Source organism: Lynx canadensis, chromosome A1 (assembly GCF_007474595.2).
Source record: "Lynx canadensis isolate LIC74 chromosome A1, mLynCan4.pri.v2, whole genome shotgun sequence".
Taxonomy (NCBI): domain Eukaryota; kingdom Metazoa; phylum Chordata; class Mammalia; order Carnivora; family Felidae; genus Lynx; species Lynx canadensis.
The window spans coordinates 139,979,754-139,992,650 of NC_044303.2; the positions used below are offsets into that span (position 1 = coordinate 139,979,754).

General features: G+C 35.0%; 1 protein-coding gene across 2 annotated transcripts in view; it reads right to left on the reverse strand.

Annotated features, from left to right (window-relative positions):
* The window catches only part of CERT1 (ceramide transporter 1), a 103,635-nt gene continuing 90,738 nt past the window's right edge, over window positions 1-12,897 (reverse strand). For both annotated transcript variants that reach the window (XM_030323246.1, XM_030323237.1), the window contains 6 exons: window positions 12,184-12,316; window positions 11,198-11,268; window positions 7,661-7,789; window positions 6,977-7,106; window positions 5,923-6,059; window positions 1-2,433 (listed from right to left, as the gene is read on the reverse strand). In XM_030323246.1, coding sequence (XP_030179106.1) covers window positions 5,932-6,059; window positions 6,977-7,106; window positions 7,661-7,789; window positions 11,198-11,268; window positions 12,184-12,316 — 591 coding nt within the window. In that variant the 3' untranslated portion in view covers window positions 1-2,433; window positions 5,923-5,931. The remainder of the gene's footprint in view (window positions 2,434-5,922; window positions 6,060-6,976; window positions 7,107-7,660; window positions 7,790-11,197; window positions 11,269-12,183; window positions 12,317-12,897) is intronic.

Sequence of the window (12,897 nt, forward strand, 5' to 3'; positions counted from 1 at the left end):
TTTTTTGTTTTTGTTTGGGAGACAGAAGAAATTACTGTGTTTGGGAAAACATCATGTATATTCAGATACTGATTAAAGAATTAGCCACACAGAAATAATTCTAGAGGGTCTGAATATTGTTTAAAATGGCTAGTACCTCTCCAATTTTGAGCTCTTTAAAACTCTTTTCGCATTCCCCAACTCATTTCTAAATCTGACTGGATGGGATTAACTCTAGTGAAGTACCTGTACAGTTATCTAAAGGTAAAATGTATCTTCTTTTTTTTTTATACAAATATTTTTAGTGTAATCATTTCATTTACAGAATTGCAAAAGTGTATCTAACAGTTAGTGCAAATGCAACTAATGATAATTAGATTTAGACATTGCTTTGTTAAGTTTTCCATACCTTTGTAAAATGAAGCTATTCAATTTAGTTATGAAAGAGTTACTTGTCTATGTTCATGATAGTTACCAAAAATGGCAAACAGAGGAACATTTATAGTGGGCATAGAGAATTTTTTTTGAAGATTCCCATCAGCGGCTTAAGGTTAATAAACCTTCCCTCCCCAACCCTCCCATATTCCCATCCCAACCCCACAGCTGATTGTAAAATAAAATACACATTTGAGGTATAAACTTTTCTTTTTTAAACATCACAATATAAAATGTTAACTGGTGATGTAGTAAACTCATATGATAATTTGTCTTATTTGCCTTACTAGCATTACCACCATATAGGCACTTTTCCACATAGTCAAATTATGAACAGCATTTTTCTGTATAAGGCATATTCCATGCACATCATTAGAGAAAGGTAAATTAAAAAATAGAAAAGATTTATGGAACATGAAATCTGCGTGCATGTAATATAAGCATATGTTTTATATGTATTTTTCTCTCTGTACAGAATAATAAATACCACTATATCTGATGCAAGTAATTCACTTCCAGGATTGTGCATATTAAGTGATCAGACTAATCCCATCATTAAATAATCACCTTGCATTTATCATTAAGACTCCATTACCATGTATGAAATATATACAGGACATGTTCCAAGTGACATGACTTTCTGCTTTACAAAATGGGTCTGATTTCTGTGTTTCTACAGAGATGAACAAGTCAGCATAGCATCTACAAAATGCCTCTGACATATGTAAGCACATTTGTGTATAAACACAATGAAGATTTTGAAGTGGGCAGTCATTTCTACTTCAGTGAGTACCATTCCTTGCCTCAACTCCATGCTTCAAGGTTTTTCACAGAGGCCTAAAACTAAAGAAGGTATTTTACATTTAAGCTCTTACAGCAAGTAAGGAAAGAATTTCAGTTTGAATCACATGGAATCCTTTACTGCTCTGCTGCAAATTCTGATCAAGAGGCTAACCGGAGCACTGCTCACATTTTATATGCATATCCTGCAACATATCTTTTAAACTGAGCCAAATTAGAAGAACTGACAAACATGCCTGTTACGAACACCAGAAATACTGAATCAAATGTCAAACCCCAACAGCCTGATTTACCTTAACAAGAAATACCGTATATCCTCTTACAAATTTTGAGAAAATATGAGCTCATTTTATCCTTACCACTGTACCAAAAAGTAGTTTATACCCACAAGATTTGTTTCCGTTTGGAGGCAGACAGAACCAATTTAGGAATTACCAAATTGTGTTTGTAAACAAACTGAAAAAAATCTGTAGCACACATTACACAACTAAAAATACAATAGAAATATAAAGATACCTGGGGGAAAAAATAAAGCTTTTCACTCTTTCTCCATCAGAACCAAGGTTCTTCATAGGAGTAAGACTATAGAAAAGGTGAAATCACAGGTTATTTGACAGCCCTCAGTTATTAAGAGACACTTTACGTAACATGAATCATTATAGAAATCAGCAGCAATGAATTCTATGATTATACAAAGCAAAAAAGTCAAAAAATTCTGAACACAGATTTAACCATAGGCCTGAAAAAAGAACCCCATCCAGATATTTGGTGCACAGAAAGCACATGCCCCATGTGCATTCAACTTTTGTGCTTTTCTTTTGTGCACAAAACCTGATACAAATGAGGATCTTAGGCCGGACCATAGTAAATTAAAAATTCTGAAAAAGTTTCCAAAAATTAAAGCATCAATTCCTAGTTGTGATTCAAAGTTGATTTTTTTTTTTTTTCTCTTCTAGGAGCAAGCAAATAAAAATATAGCCATATACATGTAATTTTACATGTATTTATAGTTATATGCTGAGCGAGGAGATCTAGCAGGAGACAGCTAGTGTTAGATGTTCACCTTTGCTATTGCAATATTTCTTCATTTTTGTACACAAGGCCAGGGTGTTGGGCCACAGACAAGGCTATAGATCCTACGTTCCAGCTTAGAGCATTCAATTTTGTTTTTTATTTTTTTCCTCCAACATGGAATGTCACACAGCCTTGCTTCAGTCACTGCAGGAAAGAAAATAAGTAAACAATTAAGAAATACATTATTACTGAGAGTGGCAAGACTACCAGAACAGATTCCTCCTACCCTGTGAATTCATGGAATACACAGATCTCTATTAAATATTTATGCTTTATAGATTTTCACCGTTAAAAATGTTAAAATTGTAAACCTTACATATTTGAAACTGATCAGCAAGGAACAGAAGGAACGTTTTGAAAACTCAAAAAAGAAGGGAAATATACCATAGATAAGCAAAGAGGGAATCAACCAGAATTCTCTGGGTTTACACCCCCAAAACCAGCATTTCCTTCTTCTTAGTCTTCAATAAAAATTATGCTATAAAATACCAGTTATCAAGAATTGACTATGAGTTTTAACTATCTTTGGACCTCATTAATTCTTTATGAAATTTCACTAAAGATCATAAACACTATTGGAAGTTATAATTTCTTCATCACTAAAATTAGGATAGCTTTCCTAAAATTTCAATGCTAGAATCCACTTCATACATACATCTGTCCAAACTTATTATGAAACAAATATTACTTTAGGTAAACAAAGATTTTCACTATGGTGATAAGGTTTGAATTTGGTGCTTTGTCAGAAAGAAGCTCAACCTGGACTCAAGGCCAGAGCTAAGTTGTGGCCACTGAATCTTCATAGTTCTGTCTTTGAATACATACACATACATCCACAAACAATGCTACCTCCTTCCTCTGAGATGGATTTCAACCCCCTCCCCGCTAGGTACTGTGTGCACACACAGACACAGACTCACACAGACACATGCACACAGTCAATAAACAATGCCCTAAATCCAACAGTTCTGAGGCAAAATGCTGTTAATAACGTTAGCATGTATTTTACAAATGCTTAAGAAAATTCTTCTTTTCAAACATAGGTGAGAGCAAGTTCTATACATAACTGCATTTTGATTTCTTTTGCTTAATAGATGGTTATATTTTCTGCCCTGCTATTTTAGCAAGGCTGGGGGTAGAGATGAAGAGAGAAAGCAGATTATAGCTGCACACTTGGTCTTGATTAGAGCAAATAGCATTCTTTAGAAATCTTAAGGCTGTGGGGAGAGACAACCAGCTAAGTCAGGTGACATGGCCTGCTGCCATGACACAGCATCACATTTCTGGTTAATTTGAGGTAACAGGGCAAAGATAAAATCAGCAAATTTGTGTCCAGATCTAGCCATAACAATCCTAAAGTACGAGATATTCCAAAAGCCAGTACACTTATGCAATGCACTTGCACTTGAAGACAATCTCTCAAAGGTCAAGCTATATCCCAAAACACTAACCATTCAGGTAAGATTAGAATCTGTTTAACATTTTCAGGTAAGCTTTTTCTTAGGAAAGGCTAAATATCTGGGACATCAATGCAACAACTCTGGTGTTAGCATCTGACAATAAATTTAGCCTTTTTTTTTTTTTTTTTAAGAGAGGCATACTATAAACAACATCAGAAACCAGAATTAGTTAAAAATATCAGTCATTATATAACACTATTGAACATACTAATTTAATCTAAAGACTCAAGAATACAATAATCTAAGTTACTCAAGAATATAAACTTCTCAGGGCGCCTGGGTGGCTCAGTCGGTTAAGCGTCCGACTTCGGCTCAGGTCATGATCTCGCGGTTTGTGAGTTCAAGCCCCGTGTCGGGCTCTGTGCTGACAGCTCAGAGCCTGGAGCCTGTTTCAGATTCTGTGTCTCCCTCTCTCTCTCTGACCCTCCCCCATTCATGCTCTGTCTCTCTCTGTCTCAAAAATACATAAAAGTTAAAAAAAAAAAAAGAATATAAACTTCTCAGCCAATGATTTAATATCTAACATAGGTGGGAATAAGAGAACATTCATAAATACTGCAGTTTATGAATTATACTTTGGTAATATCTATTAAAAATTTAAATGTTAACACATACTGAGAGTTCACAGAAACAGAATTATACAAATTTCTCTCAAATGGACCAAGAAATGTTCAAACTATTCATAGTAAGAGAAAGACAATAAAAACTATAGAGAAAGTATTTCTTTCCTATCAAGGTGGGAATAATCCAAGTTTTATTTCATACACTGTGTGAGAGGGTAAAGGGAAATAGGCACTCCAATACATTATTGCTGGTGAGATGATAAATTAATACAACTTCTTTATGGGCAATATCTAAAATAAAAACGCACAACCCCCCACCCCCGGAAGTGCTGGCAGTGTCATATCTAGCAATTTATCCCACATATAAACTTGTAAGTGGATATACTTGTAACACCGTTCCAGCAAAAATTGGAAACAACTTGAGTATCTAGCAAGGGAGGACTGGTTAGAAAATTATGTATATCCATGCAATGGGATACTGTATAGCCACAAAAAAATAATGAGGAAGGTCCATACTGATATGCAAAGACCTTCAAAGTAAAGTAAGCGCAAAGACAAGATGCAGAACAATGTATTTTCTTCAACAACAACAAAAAGGTGTAAGTGTGGGAGACATACACTTGTATTTGCTTGCTCAGGCATAAAAAATTCTCTGGAAGGGCGCCTGGGTGGCTCAGTCGGTTAAGTGTCTGACTATGGCTCAGGTCATGATCTCGTGGCCCGTGAGTTCGAGCCCCGCGTCAGGCTCTGTGGTGACAGCTCAGAGCCTGGAGCCTGCTTCCGATTCTGTGTCTCCCTCTCTCTCTGCCCCTCCCCTGTTCATGCTCTGTCTCTCTCTGTCTCAAAAATAAATAAACGTGAAAAAAAAAATTAAAAAAAAATTCTCTGGAAAAGATATACAAATAGCACTTATACTCTTTCAGTTTGGGGGTGGGGGAAAGGCAAAACTGGGTGAGCAGGGGCAAGGGATAAATTTCACTGTTCATCTTTTCACACTGACTTTTGAACCACGTTAACATATCATTTCTTGAAAAAGAATTAAAGATTCCAGCACTTTATGGAAAGATGTTCAACACAGCATTATCTGACAGTCAAAATATGGAACCAACATTATGATGGGACTGGTTAATAAATTCTGCAACATACATGTAACAGTTGTTAATGGAATGAGATAGTTTTATATATCTCATGTCTTTATATGCAGTACTAGTCAAGATATATTGTTAAATAGAAAAAGCAAGCTGCAAAACAAGAAGTATAGAATAAACAAGTATTATTAACAAATAATCAAGAATACACATCATTCACTACATACACACAAAAGTATGGAAGAATAAACAATGAACCTCAAGTACTTTCTGGGAAGGGAAGAATACAGGGAATTTGTACTTCTAGAATTTTATAGCTCCATAATGTTAAAATGTCTTTGCATAAGCAAACATTGCCTAATATAAGCAGAAGAAAACAAGTTTTAAAGGCTTTAAAAATTACAACTTTGGGAACATTGTAAAACACATTAAAATTACTTTCAACAATTAACTAAATTTTAATATCTGCAGAGTCATATCAATCAAAGTTTAAAAAAAAGGGTAATATATATCTTCCAGTACCTGTTAATACTAGAACAAAATAGGTTTTCCTGCAGTTTTTTCTTGGACATAAGAAGTAAAGCGTTTTAGAAACTTTGGATACTCTCGCTTTGCCACTGCCCTTAACACTGAGGCTGGTGCCCATCCTCCAGGGTTCACTGCAAGATAAAGGAAAATTAAAATAAAGCCCGTTAAGATACAATTCTCCAAATGTATGGGAAGCACTCATTTACTTCCTTTGCTTTCAAAATTTTCTCGTGTTGGAACAGTTAACATCTCTTAAAGTCCTGACTGCTAATTCCTTAATGCTAACCACCAGACAAGGACACATAGCAAACAAGAGAGCATTTATTACCTATTTAAGAGGTTCTTGGCTCCCTAAATTAAATGCAAATATTAATATAGCAACATTTCAGGTTATGTAAGATAAATTTGTCAAACTCTACTATAATCAAACAGTATCACTTGGACATAACTGTCTTCTCAAACACAGTAGCAGTTACAGCCCTGTACAAAGAAGATTTGAGGATTTGATGGGAGGGATTCCAGTGACTACTGCAAGTAGGAAATGGGTGTAGTTAAGAATCCAAAGCAGGCAATAATTCAGAAAACAAAAAAGCCTGACAATAAGAAAAATAACTATTAATTTTCTTTACCATTATTGCTTTTATTTCTAATCATACATATATTCTATTAGGCAAATATATAATAGATGGATTTTTAAACCAAGCATATGTGATAGTGATCTAGAGATGAAGTTTAAATTCTGATACAGTAGTTCTGGGATGAAATTCAGATGTGGATATTTTCAAAGTTTCCTGATAATTTTGGTACACATCATTCCCAATTAAAAATCATTAATCTAAAGGAGAAAAACTAAAAAGGCATGGAGATCATAATAAGAAATCTAGGGGTGTTGGCTGGTGCAGTCAGAAGAACGTGCGACTTTTGATCTTGGGGTCGTGAGTTCAAGCCCCACACTGGGTGTAGAAATTACTAAAAATAATAAACTTAAAAAAAAAAAAAAAGAAAATCTACATTACCAAAGTATCAAAAGAAACCTCAAAACACATACCATTAGCTACATACGTAATCTTGCATAGAATGTTGTCCCTGCTGATCTCCTGGTTTCCCTCTGGTGGGCTTACCAAGGTTTGACAAATCATAGCAATATTTATTTTGGCACGGACGCATCGATTGTTTAGCTGCCAAAACAAAAAATAAAAACAAAACACCAGTGTAATAGATGCCTTGTATTTTATAATCCCTACTGTTCTAATAGCACATTAGGTTATCCAAAACCATAGCTCATCAAAATGTCCAACAAAATCTTATTAGCACCACTAAATAACACATGCCAAGCTGCATGACATCAGGAATGATTTTCCCTCCTCTTCAGTAGTAGATGGAACTCAACTGAGATAGAAACCACAGGGGTTTTGCCAGTAGCTGATCATGGCTTGAGAGGGAAGCTTGTAGAAAGTAGCTTCACTTATGTACCCATTCAGCTCTGTCTCCGCGTTTTAACATCAGCGGGAAAGGAAAACAGCCCCTGCTGCATGTTCACAGCCATGACTACTGCCCTCAAGTAACACAAGGGCTATAGTGTTCCAAGGAGCCAATCCAATATAAAACAAAATCTAAGAAACATTATCAAATCAAGTACCAGTGTGTGTCATATGTGTTTGTCACTTTTGTCCCACACTGTATATTTAGCTTTATACTATACAACTATACACATTTATACAAGTGCACTTACTGGAGCACTGTCATGATCCACAGAAAAATTACACACTATCCAAGTTTCGGGGTCATTTTCAGTCAAGGCTGGTATCTTTCTAATGGCAGAGAGATATAATACATCTCGCTGAGAAGCAGGCCACACCCTCTGTGGAAGAAGTAAATATCTTTTGAAAAGCCGAATTACTTTTAAATTCATATGTAATACGGAACTAATAGAGACACAAATGTTAAACAAAAATAAACAAAACAAAAATAAATATCTTAGGTGAAGGTACAATCTGTCAAATTTTAAATGGAAAGCATCTGAAAATACCCAGCAAAGGATTAATTATGAACAGTGAATTAACTGCTTTGTAGAATATCATCAAAGTAATATTTTTAAAATTGTGGATATATATAACAAAAATTTTTGCCATTTAAAGCATTTTTAAGTGTACAATTCAATGACATTACATTCACAATATTATGTAAACACCAGCACAATGTCCAAAATTTTTTATCACCCTGAACAGAAACTCTATACTCAGTAAGCAATTAATTCCTTCCCTAGTCCTTGGTAATGTTCTGCTTTTTAGTATTAAACCTCTGTTTAAAGTGTTCAGAGACTTAAAAGCTAAGATTTTAGTAAGAAGACTGCTTCTTTGATATAAGCACATTTGAAGAATACCAAATCAGACTGAATCTTTCAACTTTACAGTATGCCAGGAAACATAAAACACGTTGGAATGATATGGAAATGAGGTCTATGGAAACTGAGACTATGTACTTTTAAATAAGAGAAAATCTGTGCACTGACTTTCTTAAGCGTTGAGTTTCATTGGAAACTAAAATGGTTATCTTTTAAAGATGCTACATTTTATGAAATCGATGAAAGTAGTGTTGAGCAAAGCCAATAATAAAGGAAAATTGGGCCATGTTTGAACGAATGAATGCAAATCCACAAGGATAAAAATTTACAGAGTGAGGATGACTTAAATATCAGGAGATAAGTAGCCCTCTTTAAGAAACCAGATTATAGGGGCGCCTGGGTGGCGCAGTCGGTTAAGCGTCCGACTTCAGCCAGGTCACGATCTCGCGGTCCGTGAGTTCGAGCCCCGCGTCGGGCTCTGTGCTGACTGCTCAGAGCCTGGAGCCTGTTTCCGATTCTGTGTCTCCCTCTCTCTCTGCCCCTCCCCCGTTCATGCTCTGTCTCTCTCTGTCCCAAAAATAAATAAACGTTGAAAAAAAAAAATAAAAAAAAAAAAAAAAAAAAAAAAAAAAGAAACCAGATTATAGGGGCACCTGGGTGGCTCAGTCGGTTGAGCACCCGACTTCAGCTCAGGTCACGATCTCACGGTTCGTGAGTTCGAGCCCCGCATCAGGCTCTGGGCTGATGGCTCAGAGCCTGGAGCCTGCTTCCGATTCTGTGTCTCCCTCTCTCTCTGCCCCTCCCCCATTCATGCTGTCTCTCTCTGTCTCAAAAATAAACATTAAAAAAATAAAAATAAAAAATAAATACTTTAAGAAACCAGATTATAAAAGGAGCCAAATATAAAGGGCAAGATGTTGCAGAGCATTATTGAATTTTTTTGAAAAAAATTATGCTAGAACAATCTGTTTATTCAATTATAACTGTAATTTAAATTGTGTTAAATTTAAGAGGTATTATTTTAATAGTTTTATTTTTCAAGTGACCTTAATATAACCTATATAAATTCTTCGCTCCATCTATGATTTACCAAGTGAAATACTTTCAGCAGACTGTTTTCAAGGATCAATTACCTTCAGATTACAAGATTCTTCTGATTCTAAATTACTGGTCATTTCTCTTCATTCCACATTATTGACAATTAATTGATTTTTGTAACATCTGCTAAATTTTAGGTGTCACTTAGACTCCCCAAATCTGTATATTAAAGAAGAATCTTCATTGTTACACTTCTTTTTTAATTGAAGCGAAGTTGACATATAATGTACTTATTATACATTTCTTGAGCAGGTGCCATGTAAAATCAAGCCTAGCTCACTCTCATTACATAGGAGATGCCTCATATGACAAAACTGAGTTTAAGAAATACATAACAAACCTAAAATATTTTCATATATTCAGCTCAAATTAAAAAGTCATTTAAAGTAAAGAAAAATAAAGTACCTGTTGAATTATTGTATTTCTTATATAACATACAATATCACATTTGATGGATCTTTCCAAAATTATAATTCCTTTATTTTCCTTTCTTTAAAATGAACATGAGTCTCAGGTGTAAAACACACTGATCTGACAATTTTATACGGTATCCAGTGCTCACCACAATATGTGTAGTCACCATCTGTTACCATGACGCTATTACAATATTATTAGCTACATTCCCCATGCTGACTTACTTTTTTTATAACTGGAAGTTTGTTTCTCTTAATTGCCTTCATTTATTCTGCCCATCCTCCCAACCCCTTTTATTATCCTTTATACAATATATTATTTGGCAATTTTCAGGGAACAGAGTAGAATCAGGTAAGGGAAATATTCTTTAATTTTTTTTAAAGTTTGAGAAAGAAAGAGAGGGAAGGAGAATAAGCAGGGGAGGGGCAGAAACAGAGAGGGGAGCAAGAGAGAAACCCAAGCAGGCTCCACACTGTTAGCACAGAACCTGATGTGGGGCTACATCTCATGTACTGTGCGATCATGACCTGAGCTGAAACCAAAGTTGGATGCTTAACTGACATGACAGAGCCACCTAGGAGCCCCTAATTCTTAAAATTTAAATACCTAGGATAGCACAGGAAGAAATGAAATGAATGTGAAATGAAAGCAATATGAAAGTGAACCAATCTAGGACAATGTTTCTGTGTGCTCTGGTATATGACCAACTTCTTAATAGTTATGCATGGCAATTTTCCTTTGCTTTTAGATGATCTACTTACATGACTTTCTTATCAATCTTAACATACATTAATAACATAATTTCCATTCCACTTAACATCGTTGCCAGAGGAAACTATGATTCACTGTTTTAAATGTTTACTTATTTATTTAGAGAGAAAGATTTATTTATTTAGAGAGAGTGTGTGTGTGCATCAGCAGGGGAGGGGCAGAGACAGAATCCCAAGCAGGTTCTGTGGTGCCAGTGTGAAGCCTGACATGGGGCTTGAACCCACAAACTGTGAGAACATGACCTGAGCCCAAATGAAGACTCAGAAGCTTATTAACCAACTGAGCCACCCAGGCACTCCTATGATTCTCTTTTGTAGGTGGTAACTATGACTTCTCTCCTATAAAGACTAGATGCTAGAAAAATATTTACTTGGGTTTCAATATTTTCTTTTCCAAACTTTAAGTGCACATAACTAACTGGAGGTCTTTATCAAACACACTGTTCCTGGGTTATTTCTCAGGTTGTCTCGGGCTCTGCTTTAAAGGAGCTGATATCCTTTCAAATATGTGACATTCATGCATCATTAATAAAGTCTGTGGATCTTTTATGGCATTTAACTTCCTGCCAAATTTTACTCGAGAGAATTTCTATGTCTCAGTTTGAATTAGGGTGAAATCCTTTTGGGATGAAGAGATCTTTACCTTGTGCGTTTGATAAATGATGATTGCATTATCAGCTAATGTTTCCACCACATGAAAGTTTTCTATAGTTGCTGAAATGAAGAGAAAATATTAGTAGCCAAAAAGATACATTGCCTCTTTCTAGAATGTGATTAACTCATTTATACTGATGGACATTGTGGTAACATGAGCAGGATTCTGCCCTATGTAGGCTGTCTAAATGGAAGGTGGTTAAGACTTAATAGTAGGGCTACAGGGGCCATGACACCTGATCATAAGGAAATCTCATTTTCTTTGGCTCAATCTCTAGCTTCCACATCAAGAAAGCAATTCTACTCACATGTATTAATTACTCAGATGCAAATTCCTATCTAATACTATGACACTTTCCTATAATTCCTAATTTATTGAAGCTGAAGAAACTGTCCTAAGCTTAGTTGGTTATATCTGTGAAAAAAGAATGTCGAACTGTCATAGATAAACATCTTATGATGTTCAAAACTATCTCTATTTATGAAATTTGGTGACTAAGAGGCGCGCGCACACACACACACACACACACACACACACACACACACACACTCCAAGAATAACTCTCAACAGACCACAGCAGGATTTATCCAGGGTTTACAAGGGACACAAAACAATCTGGAAAAGCAGATGATAAAACAGAAACCTTTAATTTTAGTCCCAGTCTTTCCACTAACTAGGCTCTGTAGCTTCTGACAAGTCACTTAACCTATTTTTTTTTTTTTTTACCTACCTATCATGCAGGATTATTGAAATACTGGATCAAATGCTATAATATAGCAAGAAGCATTCTGTACAGCAAAATGCTCCATTTAAATGCAACTTAAAAAAAAAAAGTAAATGCAAGCTATTGTCAGATTCTCCAGGTATTTTCTACAATGACTTTGTAAACTGTATATGAGATGCAAAAAACTAGGTTGGATTTGATATTAAATTTGAAATAATTATATTAAGATATATTAATAATGGTAGCTTACTTTCCCAATCATTGCGAACATCAACATTCCAGAAGTAATTGCAGACTTCGTGTCCTGTAACGCCTTTCACTGCATGGGTAGCTTTCAAAGGATCCAAAACAATCCCATTTTCTTCTACTTCCCTTCTATATACCTAAAGAGGATATATTTAAAAACCTGTTTAAAAAATAAGAATTAAACCCCTAAAGTACAAACCTGAAAGCAGGTTTTTAAATTTAGCTGCTTTTTAGAATTTTATTTATGAAAATCTATATATGGAATATAAATATTCTGCTAAAAGAAAATCTTAAATTTCAAATTATTAACACAGACAACACATAAAAAACACTTAAAACTACAAATCTGAGGTAAGCTTCAATTATGAAAAACATGCACATGCAATGAACACCTAATTACAGGAGTTGTTAAACTAAGCCTGGTTTAGAACATCACCTCCTTAAGGATACCAATGCACAGCAGTTTTGTTCAATGCCTCAGACCCAGCATCTAAAATAGTATCTGAAACACAGTAGGCTCTCAATTATTTGTTGAATCAATGACTGAAAGCTAAAATGACACGAAGATCTATGCTATCTTGCTTTAAATACTGAAGTTGTGTACCTAAACTGCTAAGTAAAATTAATTATTTCAAAGTTATAGGTTACTTCAGAAAGTTTTACAAGAAGTTAATTTCATCAACATGAAATGAATAATGTTATTATAAGAACTAGCTCT